This window comes from Rhipicephalus microplus, chromosome 4 (assembly GCF_043290135.1).
Source record: "Rhipicephalus microplus isolate Deutch F79 chromosome 4, USDA_Rmic, whole genome shotgun sequence".
NCBI classification, from domain to species: Eukaryota; Metazoa; Arthropoda; class Arachnida; order Ixodida; family Ixodidae; genus Rhipicephalus; species Rhipicephalus microplus.
This window is the reverse complement of record NC_134703.1, coordinates 58,065,903-58,088,935: the sequence shown is the minus strand read 5'-3', so window position 1 is coordinate 58,088,935 and position 23,033 is coordinate 58,065,903. Positions and strand designations below refer to the sequence as shown.

Genomic DNA, 23,033 nt, shown 5'->3' with positions numbered 1-23,033 from the left:
TTTGCGGTCCGAGCGCCCAGGCGCCGCCGTTTCCTCTCAAGGCAGCCCCGGTGCTTGCTGCTACTGCTGGTCTCGACCCGTCTCCCCCGCGGTACGTCTTCTTTCGAGATCGGCAGGATATTGCGGCGAGTCGTGGCACGGACGGGCCTGCCGCCCGCTACGCTGGTAAGGTTTCGCTTCACCGTTCCTCCGGCCCGTAATGGGCTTTTCTCGAAAGGGCGCAAGTACGGCTACCTATCCCTCCCGCTCTCTTTCTGTCCCCCTCTCCACTACGTTTCCCGCTTGCTCTCCAATTGCCGCGAGCACTACGCTCCCAAAGTGTACGAAATAAAGTATTGATGTCCTAGAGCGATGACGAAAACACGTTATCATCTTGAGCCAAACGATTACTTCGTCCCACTTCAGAGAGCTTTCAGGTTTCGGGGATGCCTTGTCGGTAGTTGATATCCTTGAAATTATCACCGATGTAGTTTAACGCTCATAGTGTAGGAGATTTGTAGTAACATATTTTATCCGAGCTCTAGCAACAAGAAAATGTTAATTATCGTGCAACTTCAGCTTGAGGCATTGCGGGAACACGCAACAGCACAGACCGTGTGGCGGGCACATGACCTTGAATTGAAAAAAAAGATTTTTCAAGAAACGAAAAAGAAAAGTGCGAGAGGGAGAGAATCCCGGTATGAAGTTCAGCTACGACGACCAATGTGAGCAATTTGCTTGAAAATCATCGGCCGGGCGTGGCGTAATGAGTGATGAGTTAGTTCTTCCTTTTCACTGTAACTCTTCTTTATTGAGCAAACACCGCAGCGTTCGGAAACGGGAGAGTACATGAATTTTTTTGTAATTTTTGTAATTTAGGTAGAACAAGTCAATAACAACGTTTGGGTAGAACCAGAGGTAGTAGATAGGGTGGCTACCGTTGTAATTAGCGGCTAATCAACACATCGTGGACCAATATATGTTGCCCAGAACAAGAGAACCACGCATTGGTATCAGCGATTTCTTGGTTGTTGTTTTTAGCTACCGTAGAGCGTACACGCGTCAGAGCTGTTTTAAAAGACCTGAAACTGCAGCCACATGTCTTTATTAAATAACAGGCCTCGAGCGCGCCATTGCTGAGCTCTTATTTTTCCCTCCTCCTCTTTTTGTCATTTTTTCTGCAAGTCACTGCATCTCGATCTCCTCTTTAGCGGGCTCGACACTCATTTCACGGCGTGTGCCGGTTGGAAGTGACAGAACAAAGTCCGATCGGCTGGTGGTGGCCACTCCGTCTGGCATACTGTCGTTTCTCAATAAATAATTGACAACCCGAGGTTCGATCGTGAGCTCTTTGCGAGGGCGCCTGTCTTCCCTTCCCTCGCCAGTGCTCAGGCGAGCGCCATTGCCGTCCCCCCCCCGCCTTCTCCGAACAGCCAATGACGCTGTGTGAGCACGCCTGTTCGCGCGATGCTGCATCTAATCTGGGTCCGGAAAACACATTTTTGAGCATCAGAAGAGGCGCGAGAGAGAACCCTTCGAGGTCGTGTGGTTTGAACGCTATGCGAGAACGGCCGTGGCAACCTGACTCTCAAGATGCTTTCGTAGCATCGTAGTAGCCAAAGTGTGCGCTAGTTAGGAAAAGAAGTCAAAAGGTTCGGCAGCGCTAGCAGGCATGGACGAGAAACACATAGCAGGAGGTGTCGCACTTAATCAACTAGACCGAAGGGCCTCGTCATCGAGGAAGTCAGAGCCCTGTGTTTGCCATCTCGCTTTGTTAGCTGTTTGTCCTTCATCGTACCCCTTCCTTTAAAGTTATTCATCCTTCTACACTGACATTTGTACGTTAGCTTTTGTGCAACGCTACAGGTCATGTATAGCGCAATCGTGTTCAAAAAGAGCTCTAACTTTACATGCAAATCCATATCCACTGTTTCTCGTTCACAGCGCTAAGCACCTTTTCTCATGATGGTTCACGTAGATTGTCGCTGCAGTAGGTGACGATGTTTCCAAAAAGCCTTGCTCCACTCTGTCGCATCAATAAACTTTTTGAGTTAGTACACGTAACTTTTTCCCCAATTTTCACAGTATTGAAACACCAACAGTATCGTACGACCCCCTACTTCATGACATGTGTTAGCTTGATTCGAAGTTCGGGACTAAATTTTTTCGTGCCAACCCGCAACGTTATCAACTTCTAACATTCGCAGGAATTGTGCATCCTCAGGGTGATCTGCGCTGAACCATTCACTCGAGAGTCATTTCCATTCGCCGTTATAAATAATCAAGTGCAGCAGCCAGCTTATCATACTCGTGTGGAGTAAAAAGGTCTTCATATGAGCTGGACTGAGTGGATCCTCGAGCGGTACACCACACGACACACTACATGCAAAACGTTTATAGATGCTGGTTGCTGAGTGAGCTGCTGATGTTTTACGACAGGAGTTTGACTTACCGTAGTAATGATGATTTTTCGTACCTTTTCTTTCCTAGGTAGCTCGACGTTCGACCAAAATGTCAACTGTCTTCCGTGGTCACAGTGCAACTACATTGATACGTTTCTATCACTAACGCGTTACAGAACTCTTCAAGTGATAGTAACTCGGCTGCAAGTGACGTTTTAACAGTGTGTGCCCCAATGGTTAGGATGAAAAGCTTCGACGATGAAAATGGCGGAGGTGCCAACAGAGGACCATTGTCGGGGGCGCCCGGGAATTCTGAAAGAACTGTGTCGAATCCCCAAAGTTACCAAAGGCAACAGCCACCGTCAGAACAACCACCGCCGCCGTTCCACCCACCGCAGAACTTCGTCGAGGGTTTTTTGACGAGCATAAACCAGGACCTCCTCGTCTCCAAGACGTTCTACTTCTTTTTCTTCTCCGCGTTCGGCTCCCTTTTTCCGCTGCTAGCCGTCTACTTCAAGCAAATGGGCATGAACGCCACGCAGAGTGGTTTGCTCATCGGCATTCGGCCCTTGGTCGAATTCATCAGCGCCCCTATGTGGGGTGGCGTGGCAGACCGCTTCAAGAAGGGCAAAGCGATTCTTCTCGGCTCGCTCGCCTGCTGGATCGTGTTCACGCTTTCGCTGGCGTTCGTGCAGCCTCCTGCCGCTTCGTGTATCGACTACAACGACACTCATCACGTCCTGTACTCCCCCGACACAGGCGGCAACGACCGCTACCGCCGGAGCGTGTCTGCGGTTCAGGAGAACCTCTGGATGGACGTCGCGGCTGAAGAAGAACTACTGCCGCAGCATCTCGATTCCTTTCCGGAGCCACGGGACAAGAGGGTACAGAGCACCGAGGCACCCTCGCTGCCTCAGGTGGAGAGAGGGCGAAGCAAGGCCAAGCAGCTTCCTCCCAACTACGTCGTCGGCAAGTCACCCAACACTGTCGAGTACACACTCAACTACAACCAGGAGCGGCACACGTCCTACATCTCGCCTCCCTTCAGCTCGATCGTGTACAAGTACGAAGACGTGCAGGAGGTCTTCTTCCTCCTGCTGCTGCTCATCGTGCTTGGCGAGTACTTCAGCGCCCCGGCCATTACGCTGGCCGATGCCGCGACCCTCTCACACCTCGGAGAAAACACCGACAACTACGGTCGCCAACGCATGTTCGGATCGCTCGGCTGGGGCGTAGCCATGTTCTTCGTGGGCATTGCGCTCGACCATTCTACCTCTTTTCCGAACCACCCGTGCGGTCCGTACGAGAAGGAGCGCAACTACACCATCTGCTTCGCCACCTTCTCGGTGCTCATGGGCTGCGCCTTCATATCGGCCACGCAGCTCAAGTTCGACTACGAGCCCGACTTGCCCGGGCCGGACGACAACATCGTCATGAAGCAGGTGGTGATGAACAGTGACGCGAGCAAGCCCATTACCATCGAGGACATTGCGCCGGGCATACCACAGGCGAGACAGCCGCCCAAGCAGGAAGAGAAACCGGAGACCAAGGTCAGTCGCCGCCGCTTGCACGTGTTCATTCCGGAGTAGTATAGTCGCGGTAGCGGTGGGAGGTTGTATTAACGGGAGCCTGTGGCCAAGCGATTGGCGAATTGAGGCGGCGATTGATCTACCTGTGCGTTTATCAATCATTCTCATTCGTAATATGGGACTTGTGCAGAATATTCAGTCACTAAAATGAACAGCTGTTTCCTTTCGTACATTTTCTCTCTGTTCCGATTTGTGTGTGTTTAAAAGGATTGATAATAAGTATAAAAAAAGTATATACCGACAAAAAAAAACAGTATCCGCAGATGTCGAACGGCAGTTTTGCGTTGGCAATACTTCGCACCATGCATAGATGTTGATCCGGAATGGGGACTATGCATATGAAAAAAAAAAAACTCATAATTGCTTTTTAAATGCATGCTATATAGCAAAGAGCGTGCTGTGTATTTTCATTTTTGTAAGGTATCTTAGTGGCGCATCCTGTATTATTTTCTTAAAATCTTTCTTTAACTGATAGCTTCCACAGGACGTCATGGACGTACAACACAGCTTCAACATGACAGCTGAGATGACTTCAACGTAGTATAATTTCGTAATAGCTTCGTAATAGCATTGTCATTGGAACGTTTTTGGGCCTTTGTGCATGACTAGCGAAGGAGCCAACACGCCCCGCCGCGGTGGTCTAGTGGCTAAGGTACTCGGCTGCTGACCCGCAGGGCGCGGGTTCGAATCCCGGCTGCGGCGGCTGCATTTCCGATGGAGGCGGAAATGTTGTAGGCCCGTGTGCTCAAGTTTGGGTGCACGTTAAAGAACCCCAGGTGGTCTAAATTTCCGGAGTCCTCCACTACGGCGTCTCTCATAATCATATAGTGGTTTTGGGACGTTAAACCCCACATATCAATCAATCAATCGAAGGAGCCAACATACGATATATTGATAACACTAACGCAGGGGCGGAACCAAAGGTCAAGTAACAGGAGCACTATCCCCCCCCCCCTCAAATCTGTATCAGCCTACCCACACCTCACTTTCGGGCTTGTAGTTCCCATTCTATCACCAACTAGGACTAATGAGTGAAACCTCTGTCAGCACACATTAACAGTATTTCTGATATGACGGTGTTTTTCTGCTAGTTAAAACAAAGAAGTCATGACCATGCCCCCGCTTTGCTGTTACTTCAGGTGACCCCCCCCCCTCTAAAATAAGTGGCTGGATTCGCCCCTGCACTAACGTGACGTCACAGAATTCGCGTCCCCTAATGCTACAGTGTGACTGTTTTAGTGACGTCCCTGCAAGCCATCTATACATTGCTTGCTGGAAGTAATAATAGTTACTTGTTTAATTAATTATTTGTTCAGGTTTAACGTCTCAAAACGAAAATATGATTATGAAGACGCCCTAGTGGAGGGCTCCAGAAATTTTGACCACTTGGGGTTCTTTATTGTGCACCTAAATTTATACAAACCGGCCTGGACGTAATAATATGTGTTGACAAAGAGTATGTCTCAATATTTATCATTACAATATCACCACAGCTGAGCATAAAATAATAACCGCGAACGGGATAACCTGTTGCAGATGTTTACATTGCAATAACGATGAAGCATCACTGCCCTGTCGCTTTGTAAAACTTGCAGTAGCTCTAAATCATGCGCGTAATTCACAGCAGTGTCGGACATTGGCCGATAATGAGGGATCAATAGGTTTTTTTGCGTCCTTCATTTGTCTCCCTTTAGAGCACGGTGTTTGCTCAGACCACACGCAAGCTGCCGGAGTGGTTCGCCGTGCTCCGTTCGTTCGCGACGGTGCGGTACGGCGCCTTCCTCGTAGTCACGTGGTTCATGGGCTTCGGCATCGGTCTCGTGTTCACCTTCCTCTTCTGGCACCTGCAAGACCTGGGCGGCACGCCCACGCTCTTCGGTGTGGCCTCCGTGATCAACCACGTGTCGGAGATATTCGCCTACTTCTTCAGCTTCCGCTTCATCCGCCAGATTGGACACGTCAAGGTGAAAAGGTTGCACGTGCAACGTGCCCTCTTGTGCTTTTTTTTTTTCTCAATGTTATTTAGACGTGCACTGTTTTGGTGAAATGCATATTAGCTCTCCCTCACTAAAGTTCATCCACAGGCACATAAGCACAGGAGAAATGACAGAAACAGTAGCGAAACTCACAAGGAAAATAGTAAACAATAACAAAACAAAACAAAAGAATAAACAATAGTTGTTCATCACGAACCATTGTGCCAGCGAAATTCTTAGATTACGTGAAACATATATTTATACAACAATGTTGATTTACTATTATACTGATGGGACACTATCTAATATGTTTCAAAGAATGCCAGCCAATATTAACTAACAATAAAACACTGTCGGTGATTACTGGCCAACAATCGGTCTGAAAGTGCTAATGATATGTGCGTAGGTACGGTAAATGTCCTGTGAGCATGCGGTAAATAGTATTGGGGAGGTCTTATCCCCTTGTCTTGCACCATTCTGGTATTCTGTCGTTTTCTTTGTGGAGCATTATGGTGACAGAATCTGTAGATTTGATCCAAGATGTTCATATATGTTTGGTTGATACCCTCATTCCTGAGTGTCTGCATGACTGCTTATATATCTACTGAATCAAATGCCTTCCTTGTAATCTATGAACGATATGTATATTGATTGGGTGTATTCTGAGCATTTCTCTATCACCTAATTAATGGTATGAGTGTGGTCGATTGTTCAGTAGCTTGTTCTAAATATTGCTTGCTTATTTGCTTGATTTAATTCTAATGTTGTCTTAATTCCGTTAGCAATGAGTATTGTAAATAGCTGGTATACGACGGGGAGCAAACTGATCGACCTGTATTCTTCAAGTACTTGTCGTCCCCTTTCGTATGGAATAAGATTATGCTAGCTATTTTCCAAGATTCGGGTACCCTCCCGGACAGGAGGTTTTCAGAGGCCTAAAATGAGAAGAGTTAGGGATAGGAGTTAATGAAAAAATAACCTGAGCTTCACCGATGACCTTACATCACTGAGCAACTCAGGCGACGAATTGCAGTTCATGATTACTGAATTAGAGAAGGAGAGCTGGAACGTAAGTCTTAAAATTATACTGCAGGAAACGCAAGTACTGTACAATAACCTCAGAAGAGAACAATGCTTTGAGATGGGTAGGAGTGCAGTTGAAGTTAAAACGTACGTCTACTTAACACAGATAGTAACCGCGGAGCCGAACCACGAGATCGAAGTAACTAGAAAAATAAGAATGGAGTGGAACACATTCGGCAAGCATTCTCAAATCATGACGGGTAAATTTCAACTCTGCCTCAAGGGAAGGTACACAACAGTTGCACATTGCCAGTACTTACCTATGGAGCAGAAACATGGAGGCTTACATAGAGGGTTCAGCTGAAGTTGAGGACGACGCAGTGAACAATAGAAAGGAAAATGATAGGTGTAACCTTAAAAGACAAAAATAGAGCAGAGTGTGTAAGAGAAAAAACTGGTGTTAAGGAGATTATGGTCGAAATGAAGAAGAAGAAATTTTCATGGGCAGGGCACGTAGCGCGAAGGTGGAATAACTGACTCGATTCCCAGAAAAGGCAAGCGGGTGAGGGGTAGATGGAAAGTTAGGTGGGCAGATGAGATTAGGAAATTTGCGGGTACGAAGTGGCAGCAGCAAGCACAGGACTGAGTTCACTGGCAAAACATGGGAGAGGCCTTTGTCGTGCAGTGGGCATAGTCAGGTTGTTGTTGATGATGATGACGGTACATGTAGTTTCCAAGATATGTCAAGGAGGTCCTGTCACATGGGCTCATATACGCTGTGCATGTCTACGATTTTCAGTGGTTTCATTTCATTCTCTTGGAACAGTTCGAAGTAAAATGTTCAAGCTGTCGTTCGTTTTGAGTGTTATTCGCATGGCTCTACTTTTAATGCTGGTTTACTTAATGTGACTTAAGTGTTTGTTTCTGTACGCAATTATTTAGTATCAATCAAGTATTTAGTAAATTATCATTTAGTATTTTACCTAAGTAAGCTTTCCCTGCGCTGGTTTCACTTCAGCGAGGAGCACAGCGCTTGTCGCCTCGCATTGCCTCGTTTGGAACCTTTATGTAGGGTTTCAATGTTAAACGTGCTACTGATCTTTGAATATCTTCGAAGCAAATGCCCTTGAATTGAAATTAAATGTCATTTTAGAACGAGGATCTGCATTTACGAATGTTAATGATACTGTGTGGTAGCATGACCTGATTTTAAATTTCATGCGCCATTTTACATTTGTTGTAAGCACAAAGTGTTGCGTTTCATTCTTCATTCTGCTTCACATTACACTGCCGTTATCTTTTTGAATACTTATTTAATGCTTCATTTTTGTACACTCCTTGATACCTACAATTCATCACTACAGGCATGACCAGCTGTTGTATCCGTATTCAGATTAGCCCTTACTTCTTTATTGAAAGCTATAATTTCCGACTTCCTTATGCAACGCTTAAGGTACAGCTACGTATTTTTTATAATGCGGGACGCGTTTGCTTGTGCCTGTAAGACTTTTGCATTTTCAATTGCCAATGCCGTGTCCCGAGATCACTCTTCGACATTTGCCCGTCATTTATTCAAGGTGAGCTATGTCCAATTTTACCGTTCTAACAGTGTTGTTGTTCTGCGTCTTTAACGTACATTGTCAGGAATAGTGGAGACAGTGGGCACCACTGCTTCTGAGCTCGGTGTATTTGCACTATTTTTTGTATTTTCGACAAAAATTTTGTACTTTGTTGTCACTGTACATCTCTGGCAGCAGTTACGTGCTCGGGCTTGATTATATAATACAATATTTCTTGTACACGTTATCAGCCTCTTTAATGTTTGGGAATGCTATTAATCAAAATCTTTTCTGACTTGCCGGAATCACTATGAAGTGACGAAAACGTGAAGAAAACATTTTGTTGGGCAAATTCAAAGAAAACGGGGACGGTCCCTAATTATGCAGCGAGTATCACCTTCTGAACAACTGCCTGGCTTTCAGATTTTTTGTACGTTCCCCAGTATATATCATGCCTTTTCCACGCACTGAAACAGCGGTAACTTCGTGGTCTGCACCGACATTGAACATATCACCGACTGCCGGCTTTATATGTTGTAGACATTCTCTTCAGTTTTATTTTGCAAAGAATTCTACAGGTTACCATTTTTTTCACTACGTACTACGTTTAATTACGTATCGATGTTGCCGAAGACGACAATCTCCGTATACTTAAGGTTTTTCGCCACTGTGCCCATCCACCTCATTGCCCACTATTTTTATTAACATGATTATTACCACGACTGGGAGAACTACGGCCATTCGAGGGAAGACCCCACAGCCTGTGTACGTACAGCGTGTGTACTGACGAGTATCATCGGCTAATAACTGTCATATATTCAATGTAACATTTTTTACACAATCAAGATATTCATCACGCCTTAAAGGCGATCGGGAATACATTGCTAGAGTGGTGCAGTAATCTTCCACAGGCTTTCTGTGTGCGTGCATATGTGAATTTGTTCTTACTGATACAAAATGTGACGTTGAATATCGCATTTTTAATGTCATGTCTGACAGGTGCTTTGTGTCGGGCTCGTCGGCAACGTATGCCGTTTCCTCTACATCTCCTGGTTGAAGAACCCCTGGTGGGTGCTGCCCTTCGAATTCATTCAAGGTCAGTGCAGTAGGTCATATTGTCGTCGCTGTTGTAGTTGTTGTTGTGGAAATAATGTTTGAAAAAAAAATAGGAACACAACACTTAAAACTCCTCTGTTAAGTTGCTTCTAAACACCAGGTGCATACACTATGGTTTTTACACAGAAACAAAAGTGAGAACAGTACGCTCTTTGTTTGCCCTGCGTCCGTGTATTAAATGTTTAAGCTTCCAAATTACAAACGCTTACTCTAAGAAGAAGAAAATGAAAACTTAAAAAAATAACGAGCATTTTAAAACTTATGAGCCAAATAATTCCTAGCCAAATTCGCAATGCGCGTATATATCGCAATAAAACATTTGTTTACTTATACTCTATTGCATCGAAGGATGTAGTCGGACTATTTTAGAACGGTTACATTCCCTCGCCTAAGTAAAGAGCTATGTCGCTTAACAGTGTCCTTTTAAATTACGCCACTTTTGTGCACCAGTTGATCACAAGCTTGCCCAAGTTCACAATACTGCGAGATGTACTGGGATCGGTACCCAGCATCTCCACCACTTGTGAGGAACCGGTTTATTCGGCCAGGCTCGAGCTAAATCACGCTGGTGATGATATTTTTAGATGAAGAATATGTACAGGTGATGATGATTACAAAGAGAATAAAAATTCATTCGCTTGTCGCGCTCACAATACTTTTGTCAATAGGCTGTTTTTGTTTAAAAACTGCAAGACGTTTAAGGCCAACATTTTTGAGTCCCGTTAGAATTGCATGTTGACTCAGAAGTCAATTCTAAGTTGCCCCCCCCCCCATAAAAAAGAAGATTGCGCTTTATTGTTATTCAATGTTTCTTTAGGAACGTTGGTACTTACCCTGTTATGGGCATCGGATCATACTGAGCAATCATTGAGTAAAACTAGAGTCGTTTTCCCCCTCGAATTGATTTTGCGATGAATTCGTGCCTAGAGGTTGCGTGAATTATCCCGCCCTACTGCTTCTGTGACCTCCTGCCATCTTGTCAAAATGGATGATTGGGTGAGTTAGGGATTCGTGATTATTTTAAATACGATCGTGCAACGTATACAAGTACGAAGACAACGCGCTTACTGTGTCTTAGTCCTTGACTACGTTACACGCTCGCATTTTTAATTCTGCTGCCATCCGAATTTTTCTTTTTCAAACAAACGCGAGTAATTAGATTTCGCCGAGGGTAGTCCCCAATTTCTTAATCAAAACTTAAAACTGTCTCGTTTAACTTTATTGTGAAAGATTCGAACGTACGATGTTCTCCTCCTTTGGCTGTCTCTTAAATGCAAAAAAAAATTCTGCGTAAGAATAGAAGAGAGAAATGGAATTGAAAAGACGACGCGGGCAAAGAAAGACTCTGGTACTCAGCAACAAAGCCTCCTGCACCGTAACCAAGGCAACGAACCCGGCCACATCAGAATCGGGAACCATCATTTTTTTCTTACTTTTATTCGGCTATTTATTTTTTGCTTCAACCTTCAATTTCAACTCTTCTCAAAGGATGAAGACGCTCGTTCCTTCGCGTTTTTTCTTTCTTGCTTGATCCATTGTATTCGGAGGTCGTTATATCAGTATTAGATTTAAGTTATTTTTAGACATCCACGTTTCAACCTCGAAAAAATCCGGAGGCACGCAGACAATTTAGGATCGATATATCTTTCACATGACACATTGTAAGGGTGGGGAGAACTGCCGGGGCCAAAGAAGCCTTGCGATACCTTTGCGAAAATCGTGTATGTTTATATAGTTATGATTTATGGTTGTTTGTAGGTTTCAGCCAATGTACCACGATATATATATATATATATATATATATATATATATATATATATATATATATATATATATATATATATATATATATATATATATATATATATATATATATATATGTGTGTGTGTGTGTGTGTGTGTGTGTGTGTGTGTGTGTGTGTGTGTGTGTGTGTGTATGACGCGTTTGCTGGGCCTTCGATTAATCTACAAGTACAACTTGAATATCGCCTTTCCCTAAAGATGAGCTCGTTATCATCTGAAAACCATCCACGGCTTACGAATGCCGCATAATTCAATGTAAGTTTATTGCGATCCGCGCATAATAGTGCATTTTTCAAGGAGCGAACAGCTTGGGAATATCCATGGCGATCGCGTCGAGGCCATGCATTTATTCGGTATTTGCGGTCGGTGGCACCATCACCGAAATCCGATCACCTACAGCGAGAGATCCATCAGTGGGCTCTTCACTTCGCCTCTCTTCAGCCATTCTCTTTTGTGTTCGAGGTAGAATAGCGGGATGGGAAATGAGACGGCCGGGTGCTTTCGCTTTTGTTCTAGGTGCGTTGTGTTTTTCTTTTTGCGGGCATCTTGAGTTTTGGGTGAAATCTAGAAGCATAGTGTCCTGGAGGAGGCAGCGCCGTATTCTGATGATCGCCGCGTGATGCTCTTTTCGTATTCTTTGTATTTTTTTTGTTTGCCACATTGTGTGATAGTATGGCGGCCATACGCAGATTGCCAAAGTTTAAGAAAAGGTGTTGCGTCGATTTATAAGAGTTGCTTCTCCATCAGGCCTGTTCATCTAAACAAAAAAAAACAAGATATTCACATATGTTGAAAGCATTTCAACTATTCGATAAGAATGAATGAATGAATGGATGAATGAATGAATGAATGAATGAATTAGAGGGGAATAGCATATGTAAAATTGCAGAAGGGTTCATAGGCGGGCTAGTTGGTATATGTTCATAATGAAATATTGGGAGCGCGAACTACCGGGACACAAGAGAAGAGACAAACGGGCAGAAGTTGCAGATAACACGTTCTTAAAACTACAAGTTTATTTAGTAATGATGAAAGTTGGACGAGTTGGTGATAGTTGATGTTTGAACTTCATGAGACGTTGAAATCATGTTTAATTGGTAATCACAAGCCTTGGTTCCTTGTCCACTAAAATAAAGCTTTCCTTGCGGTGGTGCACGTCGTGGGGGGTTCCTTGGCGGTCGGCGAAATCAATCCCGAGATTTTCAACGCAACCAAACTCGAGTCCATTGTTTCGTGCGATCGTAGCCTTTTTGCAAAAAAGAAACAGTAGCGAAAATTATTCGTTATAGTACCTAAACCACGCAGGGCGAGCTGAATTTTCTGTAGAAAAAAATTCGTTAAATTTTACTCAAAATTTTATCCTTTTCATTTGTCTGCAACAAACAGCGTAAAGAATTTTAACTGCTAATACACCCTATGCGATCATCTCGAAGTGTTTGCGCAGGCACACAAAAATGAAGAGGAGACACACAAACACTCTTTGTAAAGCAATCACTGAAATATCTTAGAGTTATGTTTAATGAACATCTAGACTGGTGCCCTCACATTGAATACATTGCGACAAAAGCAGTACGCGCGATGGGCGTATTGCGCAGGTTGAGCAATTGTAGATCAGGTATGAGAAGAAAGGCACTTTTGATTATATATAAAATGTATGTTCGACCTGTGTTGGAGTTTGGCTGCATTCTTTTTTCTGGTGCACCAGCCTACAAACTTCGGCCGCTCGTTCTGTTGGAAAGAGAGGCTTTACGGCTCTGCTTAGGACTTCCAAAGTATACTGCAAATGCAGTGTTATACCTTGAAGCACGAATACCAACCTTATTATGTCGCTTTAATATTCTTACTGTGCAGACCTTTTTACGACTATATGAAGCACCGTTTAACCCTGAACAAATTATTTTTATTTCCAATCCTGACCTATTCTTCTCCGTGCATTGGCCCAGATTTACCAAACCACAAATAGTATTTGTTCAATCGTTACTTGAGCCCCTAAATGTACACGTTCGTGATCTGATTCCTTTAACTGAGCAACAAATTTCTCCAGAAATTGTTTACCATGATATCTTCCCAACTCACGCTAAACTATTACTTACAGGCATCTTAAATGGTTTATTGCAGGACCATTTAAGTACTCTGCCAACAAATGTCTATATAGCAACGGACGCATCTCAATCAGATGAAAAATCAGGCGTCGGAATATATTGCCCCGTACTTGATTAGTCATTTTCACTTCGCTTACCAGATTTTCTTCCTGTCTTTCTGGCTCAATTCATGGCAATAATGTTAGCTTTGCGAAAGGTAAATATTTCCATTCCAGTCGTAGCAGTTATAACTGATTCATTATCAGTGTGCTCTTCTCTGTCCGCATCTGGTCACTCACCTATAGTGAAACTTTTTAAATCGTTGATCCCCTGTCATCTCCAAAGTATTCATTTAATCTGGGCACCGGGGCACAAAGGTTTGTGGCATCACTTTCGACACCCATCATTCGTATTTTCCCTCATACAGTACACATTACGGTGGCGCGATTTCGCACACTTAAAAGCAGGCAAAATTTATCAGACCCTGCACTGACGGCTTCTCCGGAGTACAACCACTTGCTATTTTCCTGGCGCAGTGAACTGTCTAATATAGGGATGATGGAAGTTGTCTTCACGAAATTTCGTTGCCACGTTACCTCCGTAAATTTTTACTTGCATAGATCAGGTATATATAATTCCCCTTTGTGCATTTACTGTAATCAAGAGGAAACGATCAGTCATTTTTATTACATTGTCGCCGTTTCGATTTATTCAGGCAAAGCATACTAACACCACCTCTTCAAAGACTGGGCTTGCAACTATCACAACCTGATCTTCTTTCATTTGGGGCCACTACACTGGGTTTCAGCCACAGGGATGTTTTATTCGCCGTTCAAGAATACATCACTGCGACTAAACGATTCTCTTGCTAAATTGCTGTCTCACTATTTTTCTTTATTTTTTTCTGCAAACTTGCTATCGGCATTTAAAATCAAAATTAAATTACAAATGTTTTGTAGGAATGACGCAATGCTGAAAGTATAGGGCAAGTTCACCCTATAATCGGCCAATCCCCTCCTTTGGGCACGAGCCATTTGCACAGGGAAACAACAACAACAACAACAACAACAACAACAACAACAACAACAACAACAACAAAAGCACTCTATGGAAGGCAGCCTAGCTATGACCCGGCCACCCAACTGCTTTTTCTTCCTCTCCCCCTCAAAATAAAGAGAAAAAGAAGCAATTATAGGTCTTTCCAACGCATTTAATAGTGATGATGGCTACCATGCCTTCATCACACTGCACGCAACTGTACACAGTGAAATCATAATGCCAAAAGAGAAGGCAAAAAACGACACTAATGGCGACAAAAAATGCACGAAAAAGGCATTCTTTAGAGAAAGCTCGAGTAAGCTTTCTGTGTGGCTGTGCCAAGCAAAAATGGCCCTTTTTTCTTCATAAAAAAGTCAATGCCACTTAGCTGTGTGGTACGCCCCCGCGAGTGACTGAAGCACGAGCGGTCAAAATAAAACTTGGCTGAAAGATTTAATAACGAGCCTCGTGCCTGGAAAACCGCCAAATGCCCAGAAAATGGCTCGAGGATCCCCTACTTATACGAAATGGAGCCGCAAGCAAAACAGTGGCCAACCAATTGCCACGCTGCAGAGCCTGGGAGCTGCTTTGCAAGTCGCCATTTTTACTTCTTTTTTTTGCATGTTGCGTTGTCATCATCGCACCATTTCATTTATATCCACTCACATGGTATGGTAGACCCTCCGTTTATTCTTTTAATCTTCCTTGAGGCGTATTTTGAGAAATAGGGCAATGACTGAGACTGACGGGTAGCCTGAACCTGAAAAGGTTCAGGCTACCCGTCATATATATATATATATATATATATATATATATATATATATATATATATATATATATATATATATATATATATATATATAGTGCTTTTAGTGTGTGAGGGAAATCGAATGGGGCGTAAAGATGATGCGGCCATGTGCTGGATGTCACGCACGATCACAGGTCCTTCTCATGCGCTTTAGTTGCCAAGAAACACGACGGTGGCACTCTTGCTGCGAAGTTTACCCGTCTTTAGGCAAGAAAATAAATAACAGATGAATGCAACAAAGGGTCACCTTGCCCCATTTGCTAGTTCTGCCTCTCTTGAGTTACGTCTCCAACTTCTTTCCTATTTTCTGACGCGCATTTAGCTTCATTGCTTTGTGGAATAGCCTGGATTCCTTAAGAACAGGTCAGAACTAAGCAAACAGGCCTAAGTGCACTCTCAGTAGAGAGGAGAAGAAAGAGGGAAAGAGGAAAATAAGCGGGTGAGGGAATGACGGATAGAGTATAGGTGACGGCACTTGATGCGCGGGAATGAAGGTAGATGTTTGGCTGTGCACCGGAATTCCGGCATTCTTCCTTTGGGTCGCAATTTTTCTGATGGCTGATTTTAGTGCTCCAGAAAAGAAATTGCAAAGAGTGAAAAGAGAAAGCCGAGCATCACCCTAAGCGATGGCACCGGAAGAGGTTTGTATGGCCGATGCTCTTTATGGTTTACGACACCCGGGATAGAGGCAACCAACTCGGACAGAGAGACCAAGACGGGCCTTTATAGCGTGGTGATTACACCGGCCGCACACTTGATATTGCCGCATATCGTGGATTTGAAAGGCAATAATCTTGCCAGCATCAGATCACTCAGAACCGCCATAGCTGTGCGAAAACAAAGTTGGTCTCTGACATATTCGGAGAGTCGGGGTGGACTTTCGTAAACGTAGCATTTTTTTTTTTGTGCTGATGAGGGCTGGCGTAAAAATCGTACGTTAAATTACCCGTAAATCAGTTTCCTTCTTCATCTAGTTTCAATAAACGAGATGCAAAGAAATAATGGGACCTATACTCTGCAGAAACACGTCCTCCGTCTTACGACGAGATAATATTTCATTTCCATATTGGGGTCATTCTGCGTTTTGCTTGGATAGGTTGTAGCTATACCGACGTTTTATACCGGCTTTGTGTGTTTGTGTATGTGTGTGTATATATATTATTGCGTGCATGTGTGTTTTTACATCTCTCTCTCCATCTCTGTGTGTTTGTATGTGTGTGTGCGCGCATTCACGCGCGCGCACGTTCGTGCGTTTGTTTCGTCAGTGACCATGTTGACCACGTGTCGTTCCTCTTCCTGCAGGAGTAACGCATGCGGCTGTGTGGGCTGCCTGTTGCTCCTACATCACACAATCAACGCCTGCGAACCTGAGATCGTCGGCACAGGGAGTTCTGCAGGGTCTTCACCACGGACTCGGCCGAGGCTGCGGAGCCGTTATTGGAGGAATATTCGTCAACTACTTCGGTGCGCAATTATTTTCTCATCTTGTATGTACGTTTCATGGGCAAACTTTGGAGGTCTTAGGGCACCTGACATACCTGGTACGCAACGGGACCCGCTCCGAATGTGTTGCGGTTTCTAAAGAAAATCGTACAAAACTACAAATTGTGACTTATCATTCACAGAGAGTCTTGGTGGGTCGTACTTGAACAATGCTATAATAATGACCTTTTGATGTCGTGACAGATTTTTTTATTTTTCGTTTTTTAAACCCTCTTTTCTCTTTCCAAGTCATCTTCATTGTCTTCATCATCGTCATTATCATCAACATCATCATCATCACCACCACCAACATCATCATCATCATCATCATCATTATCAGCCTGATAACGCCCACTGCAAAGCAAAAGCATCTCCCATGTACCTCTAGTCAACACGGCCCTGTGCTTTCCAAGTAAATGGTAGCAAACCGGAGATTTCTAATAACCTTACCAATTTCTCCTTTATTCTCTTCTCCCTCTATTTCACGCTATGTTTGAAAGTGAAGTCCTAACTTTGTCCACATTAACGCTCGTTACAGGATCGTTTGATGCTTTCAAATTATAATGAAAAAATTCGTTGCGATGGAGGTAGCTGTATCCTCTCAAGAGCGCTCGGCAACGACTCGATACAGGTGAAGGTGAACTGCAAAAGCAATGGGGCAATGCGACGTAGAGACGCATGTTACGGGGAGCAGTGGTCGATGCAATGTTGTGCAACAACGCTACACTGCGCAACGCCCTTCACTTCACTATTGTATCCCATTATTTCTACAACTAAATGTAACTTATTTGCACAAAAGTGTTGTTCTGACGTTAATGTGTGTGTGTGTGTGGATGGTTATACAGAAATGACTAAGTTCAACCCATGGTCACTTAGCGGCATGGTTTGGCACTTAGCACACTGCAGCTGGGACAAACTAGTAGCTGTTTCGCACCAAGAATGAAAACTCTTTCGTGTGCCACTGTGTTTAGGTTGGCCTTGAAGATGTAAGCCCTTCCTGCTCCACGATGTAGTTTCGTAGAAAGCAGTAAGGTATCATACATTTGATGATTTTGATATTTTGTTTATTTCACCACTATATTTCTAACAAAGTAGGAATTTACCATTCATGGTGAAGATGGCCTGGTAAAAACTGCAATATCTGCAGTGTAACTAGCCTCGCCACTGCCATGGCACTAATGAAGCGTGTGGTACAAAACGTTTTTGTGACAGGCGAAATTGAAGTCGCTATACAAGTTGTAGAAATGTAAGAAACACTCAAGATGTCAAATTGACATCACGTCGCGAAACATTCAAAGGCACCATATCGAAAATAGAATTGGCAGGCATTACACGTTAACTGCCATCTGGTATTTGGAACTGGCGCAGTACATTGGTTATGCAATACTGTAGTAGCGGTGATCTATAGTTTGTATGCGGCCATAGAATGTGGTTGTATAACAGTGTGTCTTGTTGAACGTGTATCATCATAATTGCATAGGATACCATGAGCTGGGAGAAGCACTGAAAGGCTGAAGGCACTTTAAAACGGAAACCTTCTTTGAACACCGCAGGCACGCAGATCACCTTCCGTGGCTACGGCTTCGCGTGCCTGCTAGTCCTGGTCGGGTTCGTGTTCGTCAATTACTACCGGAAGGACAAAGGCTTCGTTGCCTTCCGCGAGGATGAAGACGAGCCACACCTCGTGGTCGAGGAGACGTCACACCTGGCACCCCATGGCGTCCCGGCCAATCCTATGGCACGATCGCTGTCCAAGCAAAACCTCGGCGACGGCCAGCAGCAGGGTGGTGGCCAGCAGCAACCACAACAGCCGGATGCCAGCGTAACACAGGGTCCTGGTGGCTTCCTCGGCGTGCCCGGAGGTGGAGGAGGAAACCAGGGGTCTCGAAACAGTAGTAAGCCAGGTCAGCAGGCACTCCTTTCTCACGAAAACGAGGAAGCGGAGGATGAAAAAATAGGCGGAAGTGCTGAGTCGTTAGCCAGTCCTCAGACCAGCTGGCTACCCTGCACTGGGGAAGGAGAAAGGGGGATAGAAGGGGGCAGAAAAGATATGTTACAAAAAGTATAAGAAAGGAAGAAACTAAGTTTATCGTTGACTTTTACCCTTCCATAGCATAGATCGCTGTGTTATTGAGGTCGCAAACCGATACCGAAATGCTATAGATACGATATTTAAGCTGGTGGACCGACCCGCCAGTACATGTGTTGCCAAATATTTAGAGCGCGCTTTTTAACACAGACAGATATGTCGTGTAGGCTGCAAGGTCTATCTATCTATCTATCTATCTATCTATCTATCTATCTATCTATCTATCTATCTATCTATCTATCTATCTATCTATCTATCTATCTCTCCTCCTCCCTCAATCTTCACATCCTCCTTTCATTTCTTAACCACCTTGATGGCAAAAAATGAATAAAGAAAACAAAATGGGACATTATGCGCTAATGTAGCATTATTCAGCTGTAGCTAGCATGTTAACGTCGTGCGGTTGTTCTGGTGGTAGACACAAGCTAACGATTGAATAAGGCCTAGAAGCACAGAACCAGACCGGACTAAATTGAACCCAGTAGCTACCTATAAAGCTTATTGAGGCCTACGGTCGAAATGTGGCTGTGTGGCAAGCCAAGATGCCTCAGGCTCTGACTTACGCCATGCTTGGCCTAGCTGGAGTTAATGGCTTTACTTCAACTTTTTTTTAAACAGGACAATGGCAGCAGCATAAAAGCCAACCTCTTCATTATAGTTGAAATTTCTCCCACACCTCAAAAATCCAAGCTTTTTCATTGTTATCTCAACATCGGAGAAATGTAACAGAAAAAAAAACAACAATGTGTTTTGTGTCCTATTTTTGTTTGCGCAGTTTGGAATACCTCTGTGTACGTACCAGATTCCTAAATCTAGTACTATTTTGAACACTTTGCACATCTCTGGAAGAATTTAAAGCATATATATATATATATATATATATATATATATATATATATATATATATATATATATATATATATATATATATATATATATATATATATATATATATATATATATATATATATATATATATATATATATATATATATACGCAGATAGCGCGAAATGGTTCTTTCGTTTTTGCAACACTCAGGTGAGGAGGAACCGTTCTGCCAACTTCACTTGCTTTTCAGATCAGTGGGGATACAAGACGAACACTTTAAACCAAGCGCACTCACCGGAAGAGCTAAGCCGAAGCTACGGCCGGGCTTCTTTGGCAGCTGCCTTTAATCCTAAAGGGATCATGGCCCAGGCTGTCAGTCCCGACAGTACATATCAGTTCGATCACATCAGAAAGGACTTCGAAGTAAGTAGATTCCATTTTTCATTTTTATTGCTTAATCTGATAAACGTTGTGCTATTTCAACGCGAACGCGTTAACAATTTCGTTTCGCAGAAATTCCGGTGTCGGTGTCGGCGTCATTGGTTATGAGCAAAAAATCGGCAGTTTCCGTGAGTGTGAAATCGAGAAAGTTGCAATAAATGACAAAAATTTTCTGTTGGGGTGAAAATCAAACCCAGGCATTCAACATGGCAACCAGGCGTTCTACAACAACGCCATGCCATTTAGAAGACCTGCTAAAAAAAACCACTGTTCTCTGGTCAGGGTCCATAGCCGTAGGAGGCCCGTAGCTATAGCAGGCACATAGCCAAGAGTGTTGCCCTCCGGAAAAACACCCCCGTCCGTAAATTTGAATAGAGAGAGGTGTTTTACCAAGAACAAATACAAATAAGTGTTTTTAAGGCTCTCAACAAGTCCCCGCCCCCTCCTCCCGAAACAAAAATTGCTGGCTACGGGCCTGGGCAGATGCGCAGGATCGCGCCAGGCGTCAAAACCTACGAACTACGCAACGAGTGTGTGTTTTGCAGGGCCACCCATTACAATGCTTTCAGGCATGATTGTCCATGACGATCAGCAACAACATCAACAAAGTGCGCAGGGGCACACGGTGCTCTATGCGGACACGTAGTAGGGGGCTTTGCCGATTCGCAATAAGGAACACTTATGGCGTAGATGGCTATTAGCAACTGTACTTGCAGCAAGCATTCTAGGGTAGTATGAAAGCGCCAGTGTTACGCGCACATGTTTTAGTTCCCTTGCCGTACGGTTTGGGCATCCAGCGAGGAGTGAAGGCAGGCTTGCGATTGAATCTGTGTGCATGAGGTCCGATTACGCCATCGCGTTCTACTCTTGAAGGCGAAGCTCAGCTCAAGCGACCTCCAAGTTTCTGAGAAGTTCTCTCCTTAAAATAGTTATCTCTTCATGATTTAGTGTTGAATATTAAACATACTCGGACCTAAGAGACTGCACGCGAAGCAATTAGCCACTGTTGCTTGGTTACGTAGCTTTAGACTAGGAAGAAGAAGTCAGCGAAAAACCACACGAAGACAGTGAAGAAGCACAAGATCTGTTAAGCTACGCGCTCGATTTTATCGTTGTTTCACCCGTTTCTTGCTCTCTGCAGTTAGGTGCGCGAATTCGACATGGCTCAGATGGCCCTTTTTACGCATGCGCTGCTGTTTTGTGTGTTGGGGGTGTTGCAATTTTTCACTAAACATTCAGTTGTAAGTCGAGCGCTTGTCCTGTGTGGTTGTTCCTATTCGCTTTCTTCGTGTGGTTTTTGTCTGGTTTCTTCTTCTTCCTATTACTGTCGCTTGCTCAACGTTCGGATTCACCGCAGATTGCTTGCAAAACATATGACACGCACCACTGCAGGCTGGACTGACTAGAGGCTTCCTCCTACAAAATGTGCTGGCTTTGCCTCTAGACAGCCTACACCTTCATCTCTCTCTGCTGACCCGAAGGTCGCGGGTTCAATCCCCGCCATGGCGGTCGCATTGTGATGATGGTTGAATGTTAGAGGCTTGTGTACTGTGTGTGACGTAAGTGCACGTTAATTATGAACACCAGATGGTCAATGTTTCTGGAGCCCTTCACTACGTTGTCTCTCATGATCATACCGTGGTTTTGGGACGTAACACGATTATTATTATTATTATTATTATTATTATTATTATTATTATTATTATTATTATTATTATTATTATTCCCTCTCAATGTGTCGATTATATTCTCTCTCCCCGTAATGGCACATTACCCTGATCCCCATCACCTTCACCTCACGAATCGAAAAGACTTTTTTTTTTGTTCACGCGCCGATCTCATCGCAGTGGATTGTAACTGCGACGGTGACTGTGCGCTTAGCGTGCCCTTATAAGTCTGCTGTAAACTGCGCTAATGTGTCAGTTAAGGTAATAAACCGGAAGATTGAATGACCCTTTATTTGCTTCGTGTTTTCTTGAAGGCCTACAAGGACGTCACGGCACTGAGAGACTTCGACCTGGATTCGATAAAAGACACCAACCCGTTCAAGTCATCTCTGTTGAAGACTTCTTCATTCGCACCGCAGCCGAGTAGGAGGCATGCCGCCGACGCCTACGCATGGTAGAGGCCACGCCAGGCACGGAATGTAACGGCGTCAACGAAAGGAATTAATATTTAGTGTTTTTTACTCGTTCTTTACAGTGTGAGTTACCCGGCTTTAGTTTTTTACTGGATCTACTGGGTATTCAAGTGCGAAATAGGGAGCGTCAGGATTGGTGAACACAGCAAGTTAACATTGCAGCAGAAAATGTAAACGTGAAGCTACGAACGGCCAGATACCACGTAGAGATGCGTATTTCGTATTTGAAGGTGAATACTGTGCACAGGGTGCTTTATTTGTGTAATACGCAGACAACTTTATTAAGACACCAAGTATGCTACGCATGTTTTAATTTTTAGTTTTGATATTTGGGCCGTTATAAGGTGCATAAACATGCAGCTGCTAAGAAGCCGCGAGTGTGTCGCCTTAATGTACTGATTGGCCTATTACTACACTGCATTAGACACACACGTAAGATGAATTTCTAGAGAAATAGTATTTCACAAAACTAAGCCTAAGTACTGTCAAAACTTATTAACATGTTCACATGAATAAATGCCCTAATTATAGAAGAATCCGTTGGTGGGCTACATGGTAAATGACTTGATATGGTACGTGCAGCGCAAAGAAGAGAAGACCACAGAAGGCGCGTGTCGTTTATGTGTATCCTCGCGTTTTTATGTCTTTGCGCTGCACATAGTGAGTATATATCATGCT

General features: G+C 43.9%; 1 protein-coding gene across 1 annotated transcript; it reads left to right on the top strand.

Moving 5' to 3' along the window:
- Positions 1 to 19: 19 nt before the first annotated feature.
- Positions 20 to 22,772, top strand: jef (major facilitator superfamily domain-containing protein 6 jef). Its single transcript, XM_037422960.2, has 8 exons — positions 20 to 165; positions 2,470 to 3,931; positions 5,665 to 5,934; positions 9,528 to 9,624; positions 16,677 to 16,838; positions 18,410 to 18,760; positions 20,025 to 20,197; positions 22,197 to 22,772. Exons 2-8 carry the CDS (start codon positions 2,615 to 2,617, stop codon positions 22,338 to 22,340), a joined length of 2,514 nt encoding a protein of 837 aa, XP_037278857.2. The 5' UTR covers positions 20 to 165; positions 2,470 to 2,614; the 3' UTR covers positions 22,341 to 22,772.
- The last annotated feature ends 261 nt before the right edge of the window (positions 22,773 to 23,033 follow it).

Excerpts from the sequence above, each read along its gene's own strand:
- jef (XM_037422960.2), top strand. The coding sequence starts at position 2,615 with ATGGTTAGGATGAAAAGCTTCGACGATGAAAATGGCGGAGGTGCCAAC. Across the intron at positions 5,935-9,527 it reads GCCAGATTGGACACGTCAAG|GTGCTTTGTGTCGGGCTCGT; the intron begins GTGAAAAGGTTG and ends CATGTCTGACAG. Across the intron at positions 16,839-18,409 it reads AATATTCGTCAACTACTTCG|GCACGCAGATCACCTTCCGT; the intron begins GTGCGCAATTAT and ends TGAACACCGCAG.